Here is a 17,635-nt window from a genome sequence, read left to right on the forward strand (position 1 = left end):
GCCTGCATGCCCTACACTGAGGCTGTGGTTTGGGGCAGCCTCTTGCTCTCAGATCCCAGAGGGCTCCCTAAGCCCAGCCATAAGGCCTGGCTTTGAAGCCAGCACCAGATTGCCATTTCAGAAGAGGCAGTGAACTCTGGAAATCTCAAAAAGCAAATCTGAAGTGTAGACATTTCTCTTTGTTTTGTCTCCCCAAATGTAGGGTCAGTTATCTAAAAGAATGGTATGTCTCCAAGGAGAAAGAGCATAGGCTTTGGGATCAGGTAGAATTGTGTTCAAATTAAGGTTCAGCCGTTAATAGGGGTGTGTCCTTAGGTGAATCATTTAACCTCAATAAGCTTCAGTTTCATCTGTATAAAATGAGGGTAGTCAACTTTGCAGGGCTGTGGTGGGAATCAAATGATTAAAAACATGCATTAGGGGCTCCTGGGTGGTTCGGTCAGTTAAGGGTCCAGCTTCGGCTCGGGTCATGATCTTTATGGTTCATTAGTTCCAGCCCCGCGTCAGACTCTGTGCTGACAGCTCAGAGCCTAGAACCTACTTTGGATTCTGTGTCTCGCTCTCTCTCTGCCCTTCCTTCATTCTTGCTCTCTCTCTCATAAATAAACATTAAAAATAAATAAAAATACAAATATGCACTAAACACCCAGACTAGTGCCTGACATGTAGTAGCCCTCTCCACAGTATTTGTTGAACTGAAACAAGTGTTTAAAAGTATGGCTTGATAAGACTTTTTTTTGTCCCTATAATGATGATGTTGGACATTTTGCAGATAATGATCTAAATGATATTGAAGGTGGTGCTTTTGCAAATCACTTACTGTACTTTCTTACTGAATAGTCATGTTATGTATTTTTTTATGCTGTAGTCTCTACATCTGTCAATTAGCATTATTTTATCTTAGCAAATTATTCCCAAGAGAAACTGCCTTTGCTGTTTACATTAGCAGTGTGCTGCGTGTGCTAGTTTTTCTTTTGTTTCCTTTTGTCAGTGCTGGGTTGGGGGGCGTGGCATTTAAAATTTTTTATTCTATATTTTTTAGAATGTTATGGGAAAACAACCTTGAAAATTAATCCACTTTTTTCTTTTAAAATGTATGTGTTTTTATGGTATCACGATGGTTGGCCTTTGAGTGGTAATACCGTTTGTAATACAGCTAGTCAGAGGTGCCTTCTGAGTTTGTGGACAGGATTTCTTGGTATGAGGTTGACTGACTCAGATCAGACCCAGAACATTGACCTCATTAACCTTGGTATGATCCAACTGGAGATAAACTGCTCTAAGGATCTGTGCATTAGACATTTGCTAATTAAAAAAAAAAAAATTACATATGAATGGGTCATTCACAGTGAGTGGTGACAATGTCTGAAAACTATTTGAGATAGTAAGAATAGATTCAAAAGGGAGAGAAAGGCCTTTTTAAGGGTTTGGGAGCATTTGTATTAGGGATGACACAGGTCATCTGGAAGTTAGATGCATCTTTTCATACATTATAAGAAAATTCTTATTTCTATTTACTGTCAGTTTCTATTTACTGTCACCTATAGACCTTACTTAGAGCTGGGTGCATTTGTGATTTACCACTTATAATTTGCTGCCAGTCCTGGACCTGGGGAGATAATTTTAGGTGCCCTCTGGAATAGTAACCAGTCATTTGATGCAAATGCAAAGCCAAGTCTAGCTACTGGAACTGAAAATAATGAAGCCAGCCTTTGAACAATCAGGCCGTTGGAGCAGCTGAATACTTAAAATATTGGTCTGTCTAATGGTTTCCCCTGTGGCTTCTTATCTCTGTTGGTTAGGCATCCTCACCTAGAAAGAGACAGCCTTAATACAGCTTCCAGCAGACCATCTGCTGTGGGACAGCTTTTCATTCAAAAGAGAAGTAAATTAGTCATTAAACTTTTGGAGAATGTCATGAAAATATAAAAACCTAACTTAAAATCAGATTTGAATTTTACTGCCCCATGGCTTAGAGTTGCTTCTTTGGCTCAAACTATTGGCTTCCGTTGAGGCAAACTCTTCAGCTATATGTTAGCAGAAGGTTTCAAAACAAAGCAAGTAAATTAACAGAAAGTGGAAAAATCAGAATCAATAGAATAGAAAATAGATTTATTTTTATTTTGTATTTAATCGCACCTGATAAAACAGGAATATACATATTCGTAAACTGTCAGGTTCAAAATGATGTCACTTAAGGTGCCATAATTCCCTCTAATTATTCTTTAAGATCTACATAAAAAGAAGAATCTCTGGGAAAGTAAACACATTTCCAAAGAGTAATCTTATGTCTTTAAAAGTGAGGTATAAGAATGAGCCAGTATTGGATTTCTTAGGGTGGATCTTGTTGCAGTGGAATAAAGGCTTAAATGTTATTCCTAACTCACTTACTAGCTCGTACAGTGCTATTTATATTTTCTTTCTTTTTTCAATGTTTATTTATTTTGAGAGAGAGAGCATGTGCAGGCTCAAGTGAAGAAGGGACAAAGAGAGAGACAGACAATCCCAAGCAGGCTCTGCACAGTCAGTGTGGAGCACCACATGGGGCTCCATCTTACCAACCTAAGATCACAACCTGAGGCAAAATCTAGAGGGGGAGGCTTAACTGCCTGAGCCACCCAGACGCCCTTTATATTTTCTTTTAATTTAAGTCACACTTAATGATACATTCTTTTCTTCTCTTTCCTGCCAGACTTCCTGTAGAAGTAGCCTGTGCTTGCTGCCATAATTCCTTACCACTCACTGTCTTTAATCACTTGCAGTTTGACTTTGGCCCCACTTTGCCGACATTCTCCAGAGTCTCGCCCTTTATGTCACATTGTTAAGACCCACATACTGTTGAATTTACCTCTGCAAATCTGATATGCCCAACCTCCCACCGTGGTGGTATCGCAGGAGCTCCCCTCTAAGGTTAGTGTCTGAGCTGTACATTTCCCACATCACTTCATGATTTCTACATGTGTCTTATTCACATGGCTGTTCAGTGACTGTTTTCTCACTGTCTCTATCGAAAGGTTGATTTTCTCGACCTGGCAGTTGAGCCAGCATAATCTCCCACTGCCGCTCTTCGTCCTACCTATGCTACTCCAACCCAGTTCTTTTGTGTATGCTCTCATATCCACGTGGCATCTGTACTGTCTCTTTACTTCTCTCCAATCTCATGATAAAAGCTTATTCTTCTTTCAAAGCCCAGAAGGAAGGACATCTCATTTATTAAGTTTCTCTGATCCTTCTGACTAGAAGTAATATTTTCTTCCTCTAGATTTTATCTGTACCTCTCTTCTGATGTTTCATATTCCGTCCTGTGTTATTTGTGTGGGCATCTTATTTTACCTTCTCAAGGGGAGCATCAGTTTCATTATATCATTTCATTTACCAACTCCAGTGTCTGGTTCAATGTATTGCACTTTTTGTAAGTTAATTACATTTTGGATAAATTAATGGCCTAGCTGGTATTAATACAGAGCACTTGCTGAGCAAGAATATAGGCGGTTATACCTCCACGGACCGCTCTGTGGCGGTTGCCCTGGGGGGAGGGGTGGATGGGGGGGTGGATTGAGAATGCACAGTGAATGCTTCCCGATTAGAGGTGCCCCGGGCCTGGAGAGCCATGTCTCTGCAGGGCTTCTGTCTTTTGAAGTATAACTGAGCAAGTGTTGCTCCCCTAGAGACAGATATCTTTTTTCTTCCTTACGGTAAATACTTTATAAGAAACAGAAAGATTCAGGACGCCTGGGGGGGCTCAGTCGGTAGAGCATCTGACTTTGGTGCAGGTCATGGTCTCGTGGTTTGTGGGTTTGAGCCCTGCATCGGGCTTTGTGCTGACAGCTCAGAGCCTGGAACCTGCTTCGGATTCTGTGTTCAAATCTCTTTCTGTACCCCTCTCCCACTGCGCTGTCTCTCAAAAATAAATAAACACTAAAGAAAAAAAAAGGAAACAGCAAGGTTCATAAGATGATCTTCAACCTGAATTAAAACATATTTTAAATGGCTAAAGTTATAAGACTTATAACTAGCCACTCTCCTGTTCCTGACCAGTGTATAGTTCCTCATTATTAGCCTATTTGTAAATAAAAGCAAACAGACAATCAGATCTTGCTTCACTCTCCCTTGAGGGCTACTGAGGTTTATATGTGACCGGGCTTTGGACAGTCCTTCGTGACTTGACAGAAGCAAGGACCAGGAGACATGAAGACTGAACACTCTGATATAGTTTCCCAGATCACGGCTGAGAAAAGAAAGAAGGAATGTGCTCGTCTCTACTTCCTCAGTAGAGCCAAATGCCCAGTAAAGCAGAAATAGTATACCTGTGAAGTTGCCAAGGCAACGTCAAGGGTATAGAGAAGAGTAGACAGAATGATTTATGAGAATTTCTTGCCATTGGAATGGGCCTAAAATTATACTTCCATATCTTTTTCTCACAAGGATGAATTCCACAGAATTTATCAAGGCAATTATAATGCATAAAAACTTGAGATGTTATCAGAGCCCAAGGAGACTGGGGTGAAGGACAAGGAGAGGAGCAGCAAAAGCAACAAATGAGGAAAAGTGCTCACGGTGTGTTTAGTCTTCTCTTGAACTGATGCTGTGCCCAGATGTAAACAGATTTCTTGGGAACATGAAAATGTTGTGTATTTAAAGTGTGCCTAGAAAAAGGAAAGTCCATTTACTGGGGTAAAATGGAGAGGCTTGATTTCCATATTAAAAAAAATTCTCTCAGCTTCGACTTTAATACTAGTGGATTTACAAAGACAATTACAGATCAGCATGTGGAATAACGTTGTCATGGCAACAGAGGTTGAAGTTATATTTTATTTATGAACGGTTGAGAAAGAAGCTCTTGGGCAGATAGAATTGGCATATGTTTAACACCCTTTCTGGGCATACTGCAGTTAGCCCCAGTTATCAGATGTCCACACTGATTTTCACTTTCATGGACTACTACTATTATTATTATTATTTTATTTTTTATTTTTTAAGCATTTATTTTCAAGAGACAGACATAGTCCAAGGGGGGAGGTACAGAGACAGAGGGGGACAGAATCTGAAGCAGGCTCCAGGCTCTGAGCTGTCAGCGCAGGGCTTGAACCCACCAATAGTGAGATCATGACCTGAGCGGAAGTTGGACGCTTAACTGACTGAGCCACCCAGGTGCCTCTAGTATTATTATTATTCTTTTAGAGTTTATTTTATTTTGAGAGTGAGAGAGTACAAGTGGGGGAGGGGCAGAGAGAAGGAGGGAGAGAATCCCAAGCAGGCTTTGTGTTCTCAGTGCAGAGCCTGATGCAGCGCTTGAACTCACAAGTCATGAGATCATGACCTGAGCTGAAATCAAGAGTTGGACACTTAACCACCTGAGCCACCCAGGCACCCCCACTTTCATGAATTATACTTGATTCTATCTGTTTTATACTGCTTCCTAACAAATTACGACAAATATAGCAGCTTAAAACAATATACATTTATTATCACATGCTTTCTGTGGGTCAGAAATACAGGCACAGCTTAGCTGGGACTTTTGTGCTGGATCCTTTGTTTGTTTGTTTGGTTGTTTGTTTTTGTGCTGGGTCTTACAAGGCTATTATCAAGGTGTCAGGGTGTGATCTTATCTGCAAACTCAGCTGAGGAAGAATCTACTTCTGAGTTAATTCAGGATATTGGCAGAAATCACTGTTGTAGATCTGAGGTCTTCAGGTTCATATTGGCTGTTGGCCTCAGCCCCTAGAGGCTGCTCATAGTCCATTGCCACATAGGCTTCTCAACATGGACACTTTCTTCATTACACTGGCAAGGAGATACTGAGAGAGCATCTTACATATCTGTTTGCTAGAAGCAAGTCATATGTCCACCCACATTCAGGGGAAGGGAGTTACATGAACATCAGGAGGTAGGGGTCATTGTGGGTCACTTTAGAGTTTGTCTATCACAGTGTCATTCTGAGAAAAAGGGCAAGTTTTTTTTTTTAATTTTAAAAGCTGTGCGATCTGGAAATCTGTTCAAAATTAGCATATGTGCAAGTTAGATTATTAAAGTTTACATTTTTCATACTCTTGTCCTTTGGTAAATGAGGAAAAGAAGTGAAGTTGCAATTCTACTTAATGGAATCTGACAGGAGGGAAGAGAGGGGTTAGCAGGGTTGAAAGAACAATAAAATGAAAAAGAGAATATACCCTATTCTCACACAGAAAAATCCAAGCAATGGATTAAACTATTCCAGTGCGTTCCCTAACCCACTGAGTAAGGTCTGAGGTCTGAGAAAACAGTTTGATAGAAGCCTTCTGAAAGACTAGCATGTACCTTAATGCACTTTATGTAGACATGGGACATTGTATTTTCTGTAATTAAATCAGAAATGTTGCTATGCAGGGTGCCTGGGTGGCTCATTCTGTTAAGTGTCTCACTCTTGATCTCAGCTCAGGTCTTGATCTCAGGGTTGTGAGTTCAAGTGAGCTGGGTGAGAAGCCTACTTAAAAAGAAAAATCTGTTTCAGAAATGTTGCTTTGCATGAAATGGCCAATTTTCTAGTTTATTTTGATGTCCCTGTCTCAGGGCTTGGAAGGTATTGTAGCCTTGATGATTTGTTCTTTGTATTTAAAACATTTGTAAACTATCATGCTTGGGTTATAGGTTAGGCTTTAACATAGTTTATGTACTAAGCCACAAGGGGACTTGAAGGAAACTAAGGAACAAGATTACAGGTTTCCATGTGGCCTATGGCTGAATTGATTGTTCCCATGGCACCTACAAAGGCAGAGATCAGAGATTTAGGGTCACATGGTAGACTTGGGGGATTCAATAATTTCTTTGCCTTCAAAATGGCTGCCTTCAAACTCACCCTCCAGTTTATTACCACTTCCAGCAACTAAACTTCGGTTGAAAGGACCCTTCATTACTTGGTTCTTCATTTATTTTGTAGGGCATCCACGTGTCGCATAGGACAAAATCACGGTGCAGGTGATTTACTTCCTGGGCTGTGGTCTGTACCCCAGTGGTCGGCACATAGAAGGGGGTGCACAGTAAGTGCTGGTGAACTGCTGCCAGCACTACTTTTACACAAATACGTTCCACTGAGTTTCCTCTGCTTTCTACAACCGGACCGGTATAAGGCGTCACATCACAAAAGGAAGAGTAACATAAGACATAACTAACAACAGCAACAATACATATTATCTGCTGAGGTTTGCTGTGTTAGGCACTTTATCTAGACTAACACATTTAATCCTCACAACAACCCTGTAACAAGCTAGATATTATTCTTATTGTATGGACAATGAAACAGCCTCAAAAGTAAAGATTTGTGCTTGCGTTGAGATAAATGTTCCTTTATTTACTAAGAAAAGTGAGCAAACCAGAATCTCCTATTCCATAAGTATCCTTTTAGTTAGGCTGTATTGTACATCTACTCATTGCATACATTTGTTAGTGAGAAGTCCTCCCTAAATAATTTTGGAAACCAAATGGCAGCGCACACCCTTACGTTTGAGAAATACAATTTGGACCCATTCTAATTTGTCTTCTCTGAGAATAGCCATTTGCTATCCATCAGTCAGTATTCCGTGTATTTGTATGGCAGGCACTATAGAAAGTAGTTTCACACATTTAGCAGGAATTCCCCACTGGTGCCTCAGCAGACCTGTGCAAGTCTGTGGCTCCTGTGCTGCCTTTCCCTGTCCTTCCAGGGGCATGCACCTGCCAGCCCCTGAGCTGCAGTACTCCATGCAGAATGCCCTAAAGCTCTACCTCTCACTGTCTCTTCACCCCTGCAGACACAGGCAACATATGGATAACTCCTGATTTATCTTACAAGTCTCAGACAGGAATATTTTTCTTGGCAGAAATTTTTCTTGATCTCTTAACCCCTTTTCTAATCTGATGTTTGTGTATCCATTTCTCATTTCTTTGATATTTGTATATCCATCTCCTTGCCTCCTTCACCCGTTGGATTGTGAGCCCATTGGCGGCAGGGGCAGTTCTCCCCAGCATCTGGCCCCGGGGAGGCATCCAGTGAGTCTGTGCTGAAGTTAGGAGGGAATGCATATTTCATCAGAGCCTCAGAGCAGCCCTGGGAGGGTGTGGGACCTTCCCAGGGCCACCACATCACAGTGGATTTCACATTTACAGACCAAGTCTCCTAACCCTGGTGTCTTTCCCAAGGATAATGGTTTTACCTAAAATCTCTTCAATTTTTTTTCATCCAGCCTAAGTAAACTTCGTTTCTTTAGCTTTTCTTCCTAGGGACTTTATTTCTAACATTTTCAGTGGTTGGTGATTGTTATTTTATAACTTTTCCAAGTTTTTCTATTTCACTTGCCATATTTTAGAAAGGCAGTAAAAGGGACACAGGATAAAACAGACCCAGAATTTTGGGTGTTACAGACTTTATCACACTGCTTATTCAGTTCTTTCTAGTCAGTACCTCCAAGTCTTTGATGCTGCCTTAGCCTTTTCACACCCGCCTGGGCTTCTCTGTGTGAGGTGAAGTATGTCTGAGGAGACAAACATAGGGTTGTGTGTTCACTCTGTTTTGCAGAAGGTCTTTTCCAGGAGCGTGGTTTGGAGATTGCTCATGCTCTGAAGAATCTCAGGAAAGGCTATTAATGTCCCGAGAGACAGAAATGTGGTTGGCTCCATTCCACAGGATTCCCGAGTAAGCGCTGCTCACAGGAGTGATCCTTTGCTTCCCATAGTTGACCTATTATCTCTTCTCTTCTGTGATCCAGAGAGGTCATTTAATTTTCTTTAAAAAAAGGTTTTTTAAAGATTTTTTTAACATTTATGTATTTTTGAGAGACAGAACGTGTGCGTAGGGGAGGGGCAGAGAGAGAGGGAGACACAGAGTCTGAAGCAGGCTCCAGGCTCCGACCTGTCAGCACAGATGTGGGGCTCAAACTCATGAGCCATGAGATCATGACCTTAGCTGAAGTTGAACGCTTAATCGACTGAGCTCCCAGGCACCCCAATTTTTTTTTTAATTAAGTAATATCTTTGCTCAATGTGGGGCTCAAACTCACAACCTGGAGATCAAGAGTCTCATGCTCTACCCACTGAGCCAGCCAGGCGCCCCTAGGTCATTTAATTTTCAATCCATGTACCCATCCTTCCTACCTTGTTTCTTCTCAGGGCCATGCTTCATTCCTTCCCATTTGCTCATTAATTAAATAAGAAGACCGTACTGAGTTGAAGTTCAGCATCATCAGAACGCTCCACGATTCAGTCCCTGAGGTGCTGTCCCTGAGTAACTCATGTGGTGTTTCTGAGCAGTGACCTGTTGGGAGTGTTCTGCTGGATCAGATGAAAAGCCTTCTGATTTATTAATTGTTGTCTCTGGGTTGAAATAAGACATTACTGAAATTATATGAATCTATTCTTCACAAAGCTAGAAGTCTGTTTGTTTTTGAATTTGTTTTGCTTAGCCCCAGCTGGTATGGAGGAGACAGTGATGTGTCTAAATTTCAGGAGAATCCCATTTACGTTTCAAAGAATAAACTCCACAGTTTTCTGCTCCAGTTTTTAGGTACTTTATCAGGCCCTCATACGTCTTAAAAAATAATTGCTAGTGGCCATCATTGCTGATGAAACTAGGCAAGGTATTCCTTGTTTTAAGGTGGTCTGGTCTGCAGTGTGCAACCCTTCTAGATTAACGAGGGAATCTTCAACTAGACTCTCCTCTCTGTGTGCCTACCTGCCTTCCCCCCCTGGTGCTGCAAACACCAGTAATAATATTACAGGGAACTTATCTTTAAAGGTCAGGGGTAAAAATAAAACAGTATTAAAAGCATCCATCTTTTAGTATCCTTTATTTAGAGTTATTCTCCTTTTACAATGAAAGGCTTTCCATTTGCTCTTTTGTTCTTTCATGCTTGTCAGCAATATCTGCCTGCCCCTGTGATGCCGCGAGTCAGAGCTTGGGAGGCAGGACTGCTGGTGTTCAGGGCTTTCCTCGCATCCAGCTGTGAAGTAACATGAATAAGAATATTGACCTCATGGAGCTGAAATGAGAATTAAACTCTCTAATATGTGAAAGTGCTTTGTTATTAACTTTAAAAAGTGTTGATATTTGTGCCCAGAATTGCCAAGTGCCAGGTCTTAGTGATTTGAGTGAGGATGTTCAATAAGACTATGAGGTTAATAGATTCTTAAATGAGCACCTCCTGCTGTCTTAAGTGTTTTCTCCTTCTCTCACTTCTCTATGTGTGTCTCTTCCTTTTAATGACTTCATTATCTTTCCCTACTCTAGTAGCTTTCTACAACTGGATATAACAGAGAAGTACCTTTTAATTATTAATCACTGCTGCTATATAATCTTAAGTAAAACCAAATGGGGACAGTGTTTAGTTTAATCTCTTTAGAAAACTCACGTATTGTTTTTTTTTTTTACACTGATCAGTTAGCTATTGAGTCTTTTGCCCACAGTGGATTCAGTGTTTTCAGTAGAAAATCTTTACAACAGGGCTACTAAAGCACTTCTAATTCAGGAACATCTTTTCTCTTTCTTGAAGAAACGGATTTCATAGAATTTTATATTCACTTTGTCCCTGGAAACCTACTGAAAAGTATATCATGGAGATATGAGAGTTCATCGCTATAAAATAAAGCAAATACTATGTTTTGGTGACTTTTTAACAAATAATGGGGAGGGGCTGCCTGGGTGGTTCAGTTGGTTGAGTGTCCGACTCTTGATTTTGGCTCAGGTCATGATCTCAGGGTCATGGGATTGAGCCTTGCGTCAGGCTCTATGCTGAGTTTAGAGCCTGCTCAAGATTCGCTTTCTTTCCGTTTGCCCCTCTCTCATGTGTGCACATTCTCTGAATGAATGAATGAATGAATGAATGAGTAAATGGATGGGAATGTGGGGTCATTTATAGTGTAAGGATGGAAATTTTGAGAATTTTAGACACTTCAGAATTCGACCTGGTTTAATTTTTTTCTTTTAAAAAATCTTCCTTTTTCTACTAATGTGCTTAGGAAGGGACAAATCACTATGTCTTTGGGTTTTTTTAATGGCCAAGCAAACCCACCCTTAACTCAGCTGTACCCCTACAGCCCCAGACTGATTGCTTCTTCTGTGCCTTTCTCTATTTCTCCAAAAGAATCCTCTTAGTCAAATTGTGACTATCAACTGAGCACATTATGTTAGTTCAGACTCTTGAGATTACAACTGACAGCGCACAAGTCAAACAAAAAAATTCATTTAAGAGGAAGCACCGGGAAGGATGGTTGGTAGTCAAGGATGGAATTGGTGCATCCTTCTACATCTGTTTCTCTGTAAAGGGTTGACAGTTCAAGCTCCTAACTTCCTCAGCCTGTGCAACCATTTGGAAAGGCTGTGACATTTTCTCAGCACCTCCAAGCAAGCCCCTTCCTCTGCTGACATTGCCCTTCTATCCCTCCTCCTTCCTGCTCTGGTCTAGTTAACTCCCGATTATTCTCCTGCACAACCTTTCCAACCCCCAGCGCAAAGTGCATCCCTTTTCTGTGTTTTCATAACATCTTGTGCTCAGGATTTGACTGTGTACTTGGTAATTGCTTGGTTACTTGTTCGTTTCTCACCTAGACTGTGGCCTTCTAGAGGGTCAGAAATGTATCTTATTCATGCTTCCATTCCTTGTCCGTAGTTTCATTCATAAACAGAGAGAAGTATTTGTTGAATGAGTGAACATGGGATTGTGTTCATGTTGGTGACTTTGCCTTGTGGGCAAATGTGGGCCTTGTTGGCAAATGCCAAAGCCTTTTCCCCTAATGATATCAAAGTCCTATTTCTAATATCCTTCGTTCTAAAATCAGGCCAATGCGATCCCCTTCAACAATAGGTTCAGTAAAGAATGTGAATATGCATGCAAAAAGCTCTTTAGGTCAGTTGTTGTTTTGGTAATAATCAAAGTTTCATGCAATATCTCAATAGAAATGATAATGAAATGTGGAAGTGAACCTTATTAAGTCGGCAGCCAGATCAACAATATAGTCATATGAACAGAGTGGCAGAAATTGGTCAGGAAGGTACCCAACTACACATTTTTAGTGACTTATTTTTTATCTTTCTTTTTATTGATCCAATTATTTTGATGAGCAGTCTAACAGCCTTTTTAAGTTAGGTGAAAAAAGTTTTGCTAATTCATGCTAACTTTGTCAATTTGTCCTTCCTTCTTAGGAGTAACAATAGTCTTAAAATCTTTAATAACTGCCAATATGCTGTTGACCCTTGAACAACACGGGGTTGAACCTCCCAGGTCTACTTACATGTGGATTTTTTCTGATAAATATGTATAGCACTGTAAATGTAATTTTTTTCCTTATGGTTTTCTTAACATTTCCTTTTCTCTAGCTTATTTTATTATAAGAACACAGTATATAATACATATGACCTACAAAATGTGTGTTAATTGTGCATGTTATTGCTAAGGCTTTGGTCAGTAGTAGACTATTGGTAGAGTTTTGGGGGTAGTCAAAAGTTATATTCAGATTTTTAATTGTGTAGGGGGTTTGTGCCCCTAAGACCCCATATCAGTCAAGGATCAACTGTATTTATTTTCCATTTGTTCTAGGTTGAAATATTCCTTGTTGGTTCATCAAGAACTCTAATGTGTGGGTCTCATGAAACATATAAGGATCTTTTCTTTCTGACTGACAGTCTAGTAACCAACTTTTTTTTTATATGTTTATTTATTTATTTTGAGGGAGAGAGCATACACGAGATGGGGAGGGGCAGAGCGAGAGAGAGAGAGAGAGAGAGAGAGAGAGAGAAAGAGAGAGAAAGAGAAAGAGAATCCCAAGCAGGCTGTACACTAGCCGCACAGAGCCCGATCTCAAAAACTGTGAGATCATGACCTGAGCCAAAATCAAGAGTTAGACGCTTAACTGACTGAGCCCCTCAGGTGCCCCCTGGTAACCAGCTTTGATTTGACTCCTCAGTGGTTATGAATCCATGAAAACCATTCCCAAGGATAGTTTTGGGAGGCAGAAACTAAAAAGCTGCTCTTTTCTCTTGTATGTAGCTTTTTTCTTTCAGGAACTATACCTTGACACCTAGCATTCTGGCCTTTGTAATGCTGAACCATTTTAATGGGACTTTGTGATGATTCTAAGAATTTTTGTCATCAGAAACAAATGATTTCACCACAAAAGAAAAATGGAAGTCTGTTTTATTGACATACTTATGCATTCCTTATTTTTTTCCCTCTTTTTTTTTTTTTTTTTTTTTTAGTGAGCATGTTTTTGAACACATTAACACCGAAGTTCTACGTGGCTCTGACAGGCACTTCCTCACTAATATCAGGGCTCATTTTGGTAAGTAGTAGAATCCTTCCTATTTAAAAGCATGCTGATTACTTGTATGTTAGTATATGTACAGGCAAAAATTCTGGAAGAATACATACCTGCAACTTACAGTGATTATCTTGTATGTGTGTTTATGTTGTGTAGTTGGACTTATGGAGGCCTTTTACTACCCACATTACATATTTCTAAAATATTTAAAAGAAAATTTAATAGTCCTGTATTGCTTTTGTTGAAGGGGAAAAACAAAATATAAATATAATGGAAATTAAAGGAAGACAATTCTGTGTCAAATTCTAGTATCTGAGATACTATAAAATACACGTGACTCAGTTCAACGAACAATGTTTTTCATCATTCTTTTCAAAATGGATTATTGGCCATACTCAAAATCAGTAGAAATAGAGCCCAGTTTTTTAAAAAATGGATTGAAGTAGATGTGGCAGTTATAAGCTTTTTTCCCTTTATCAAAAGTTACATTTCCCTATTTCTTCCTTTCAACAATTCCAGTAGGCAAAAGCAATGATAATCATTTCTTTGGTTCCATTAGTTTATGCTCTAAATAGTTATAAATGTGATGTTATAACACCTGAAGTAGTTTTTTTTTTTAATTTCAGTGGACTTAAATAGGGCCATCTAACTCACTGTAGTCATGCTAATATAACTAAATGATCTTTAAGGAAAAAGAGGTTTTAGAATTTTTTTTGTCTACATATAATGCTGTGATTACTAATTTTTATGGAGACAAGAACAAGAAAGATACTACAGTGTGGATGTTAAGATCACTAAGAAAACAAAAGTTTGAGAGAAGGGCACAAAAATGTGGAACAAATAAATGCATAGGCGAACCTAGAACAGTAGAAGGTTTTAGAAGCTTGAGCTTACAGGGAGCCAGAGTAAAAAGGTAGAGCAATATATGCAGGGCAGAAACCTGCCAAGAGCTTAAAGAGATGGTGGTGGTATGGGGGGCATTTTTTTGTGATCAGAGCATATTCAGGTTACTCTTGCTCTGCTGTATCACATGGGTTGTCTGGACTCGAGGGATGAGATGCTTCAAGTTGATATTACTGGACCAGGAATGTGAAGGACACCAGCAGTTGCTGCTCCAACATGGTTATATAAGTGGAAGTCCACACAGAAAGCCCAGTGCTGACTGCAGAGAGCAAGCAAGCCAAGATGAAGGGAGGCATATTAAAACTTCTCTTCGAACTGGTTTGAAATAAGGTGTGAATAGTAATTTGTACCCTATTACCTCTTAAATGCAGGTCTGCACACCTATCTGTGTCTCTGAGGTCTTCTCTGTTCCTTGGGGACATGAAGAAAACAGACACTCTAGAGAATTGTTCTTAAAGCTGTAAGGTGATTTACTTAACTCATGTTAGTTTGTGGCAAAGCCAGGTCTAGAAACTGTGTCCTCAGATTCCCACCTTGATGTTCTTAATGGACTGAAGAAACTTCAAACTTAGAAAATGCTTTCAAATGCTTGATAAATGATTAATAAGTATGTGCTGAAAACATGGCAACCTTTTATCATGTATATTTTTGGGGGGGAGAGGAGAAGGTATTATAAGTCTTCATCTAACAATTATTTACATTTAAAATAATATTTTAATATTTTCTTTCTAAAATAGCTTTGAAGTATTTTTTTGTGTAAACAGAAAAACGTGAACTTTTAGATACAGTTTGAAGAGCAGTTTCATGCTGAAACCAATAATTCGCTCTGATGCACAAAGCAGGTTTTTGTTTGTGTATTCCTCTCCCAGGGATGTTTGCTTAAGAATGTTACCCATTTAGGTGGTGCTTCCTGTGTGCCAGGCACTGATCTAAGCACATACGTGCTAATTCATTTGCTCTTCGCAACTGTATGAGGAGGAGATTGCTCCTGTTGTTTCCATTTTACTAATGTGTAGGCCGAAGAGGTAGAACAGGCAAGTCAGCAACCTGCCTTAGGTCACATCGCTGGCAAATAGTGAAGAGCAGGATTTCAGCCCAGGCAGTCTGTCACTCATTTCACCACCTTCTGGTTAGGTTCTCAGCTGTTTTTCTAGCTCGCTGAACAAACAGCAGGTCTGGATTGGGCTACAAACTGATTCCCAGAGTGTGGGTTATCCCCTTTCACTCTGGTAAGCAGGGCCTAAGCAGTCAAACTTTTTAACTCCGGGAGGTGAAGTCCCGTCAGCTTACTTTTACAAGTAAAGGCATTTCTGTAGACTGTGACCACCTTTGCAGGTCCAGGCTGGCGAGGCTTTCTCCCGGTGTGTGGAGCGCAGCTGCTGAAACCTGACAATCACTGCTGCACCATCTCAGGGTGTATTTGTCTTGCAGCATTCTCAGGAGGCACAGGATATGTCCGACTGATGTGAAACTTTGAGCACTGGAAACCTCTGATGTTTGAAGGTTTTGAAAGGCCTTTCTCAAAAATGTTTGTCTGTCCTGAGGGCAAAGTCACTACAATGTGGAAATAGCTCTTGATAGCTTTAGGCTCCTGCTTTAGAGATTATTGGCATCAGTGTTATCCTGCCTTTGGGGACTCAGCTTTGCTAGTCCTTGAAATGTACCCAGGGTTGAGGTTCCTATTCAACCACTATTTTCTGCCAAGTGTGTTCATGGAGAGGCAGCATTGAGGTAAAGGATCAGGTGCTTAGCGGTTTGTTTCCTGGCAAGGAGAGACAATTACCTAATGACTTTCCCCTGAACAATGGAAGGAGAGCCAGGCAGTGAACGCTGAAAGTACAGGTATGCCCCTGGGGACATGGTTGTTTGGGGACCTCAGGATTCCTACGCTGGAGACTGAAACTGTCATGCAGTGTGATGTCTTAGGAGGAGAGGGGTAAATACAAACAAAAATACCCTGAAAAAGTCATCTAACTGAACAGATATACACAAAAATAAAATGTGTTTGGCAAATGCTGCTGTCTTTTACACTAATGTGTTTAAAAAATAAATGAGGGCTAATCAGTGTGTATTTTTCTAGGTATCACTGCTAGTTCTTAATTTCGCAGGTTGAAAGCCCGCAATGAGTTTGTTATGCCACCTACCTCTCACTCTTCCCTTCTGGTCTCATGCCCACATACCCATCCGGCCAGCTCTCTCCCTTGCTGAACTCCAAGCGGCCTCTCTGCCGTCTTGGCACAAGCCTTGCCATCTCAGTCCAGTTCCAGCCACAGGAACTGCACCTGTCGTCACAGTCCAAGCCCACCAGTTTAGTCTTTTAGTTGTTCTCGCAAGGACATGCCCAGTCTGCTTGAAGTAGCCTCTCTGGGCAATGTTTATTTCAATGGAGAAAATTTCTGGGTTTTATTTTTGTTTTTCAGAGTGGTAAGATGGTTATGTGGAGAAAATGCTTCCTTTAATTTTCTTAAAATGTTGGTAGAATGGAGAAAATGCTCTATGTTGTATTGACATTTATACGTAGATCCCTGTGTCCCCATTAACATGAATATAGACATGCTCTTATACCTACATTCTACACATATATATTAAATAGCTATAAAAAGAGGCCATCCAGGGCATAATTTTAAAAAGTGAGAATCAAGAACTAACAGGGGAGGAAATTAGAATAGTAAATAAAAGACTTAGCTCATAGATTACATGTAAAAAAAACGATGTTTTTGGGAAAGTATAGAAGAGATGATAATTAGGTAGGAATAAATTATATCAAAGATCCATTTATTGAGTTATCCCTCTATGCCCGGTATTAAGCACTTTGCATATTTTACTTCATTTAATTCTCATTGAAATTCTAAGTGGTAGATATAACAGTGGCTTTATGCTCTTGAGTATAAGCAGACACAAATGTTAAATAATTTGACCAAGGTTTTGTAGCAGACAAATGATAAAATTTGAATCCTGATCTCTCTGACACTGTCCTCCATCCTCAAAAGTGAGGGAGTGGGACTAGGAGATAGTTATGGCTTTCAACTTTTCCTTGTCTAAAGAACTTGACCTGCACTTGAGATAGCATTTTAATTGACAGGCATATGAATCACCCAAATGATGGTGATTCCGAAGCTAAGAGTAAAAAAAAAGACTTGGGGAAACTTGATTGGAAGGGCTCTTGGGATGTGGGAAACTATATATAAATGTCAGGCTGTGTTAATTATGAAGAAAGTTGTCCCTTGGCTGTAGTATAAAGAATGAGAGATGCTGTGGGGCCATATCATAGCCAAGTCTGCAGATAATGGGAGAAAACTGAGGCTCATTCAGCTTTATCAGATTACAGATTCTTGGGGTCACCATAAAAATTAATGCTTTTCCACAGGAGACCAAGTAAGGCGCCAGGCTAAAGAGTAGACATATGCCTGTCAGGGTCTGACTATGGACAGGAGTATTTGAGTGGATAGGATTAATGATTAGACATGGC

The 17,635-nt window shown here is 40.2% G+C and overlaps 1 protein-coding gene and 1 long non-coding RNA gene across 6 annotated transcripts in view; one reads left to right on the plus strand and one right to left on the minus strand.

Moving 5' to 3' along the window:
• The window catches only part of ST7 (suppression of tumorigenicity 7), a 252,225-nt gene that overhangs the window by 117,188 nt on the left and 117,402 nt on the right, over window positions 1–17,635 (plus strand). For all 5 annotated transcript variants that reach the window (XM_043589321.1, XM_043589323.1, XM_043589322.1 and 2 more), the window contains exon 2: window positions 13,202–13,284. In XM_043589321.1, coding sequence (XP_043445256.1) covers window positions 13,202–13,284 — 83 coding nt within the window. The remainder of the gene's footprint in view (window positions 1–13,201; window positions 13,285–17,635) is intronic.
• LOC122488136 lies at window positions 9,781–15,669 on the minus strand. Its single transcript, XR_006298578.1, has 2 exons — window positions 15,457–15,669; window positions 9,781–9,950 (listed from the first exon to the last, which is right to left on the minus strand). It is a non-coding gene; the product is annotated as an uncharacterized LOC122488136 (long non-coding RNA).

This window comes from Prionailurus bengalensis, chromosome A2 (genome assembly GCF_016509475.1).
Source record: "Prionailurus bengalensis isolate Pbe53 chromosome A2, Fcat_Pben_1.1_paternal_pri, whole genome shotgun sequence".
NCBI classification, from domain to species: domain Eukaryota; kingdom Metazoa; phylum Chordata; class Mammalia; order Carnivora; family Felidae; genus Prionailurus; species Prionailurus bengalensis.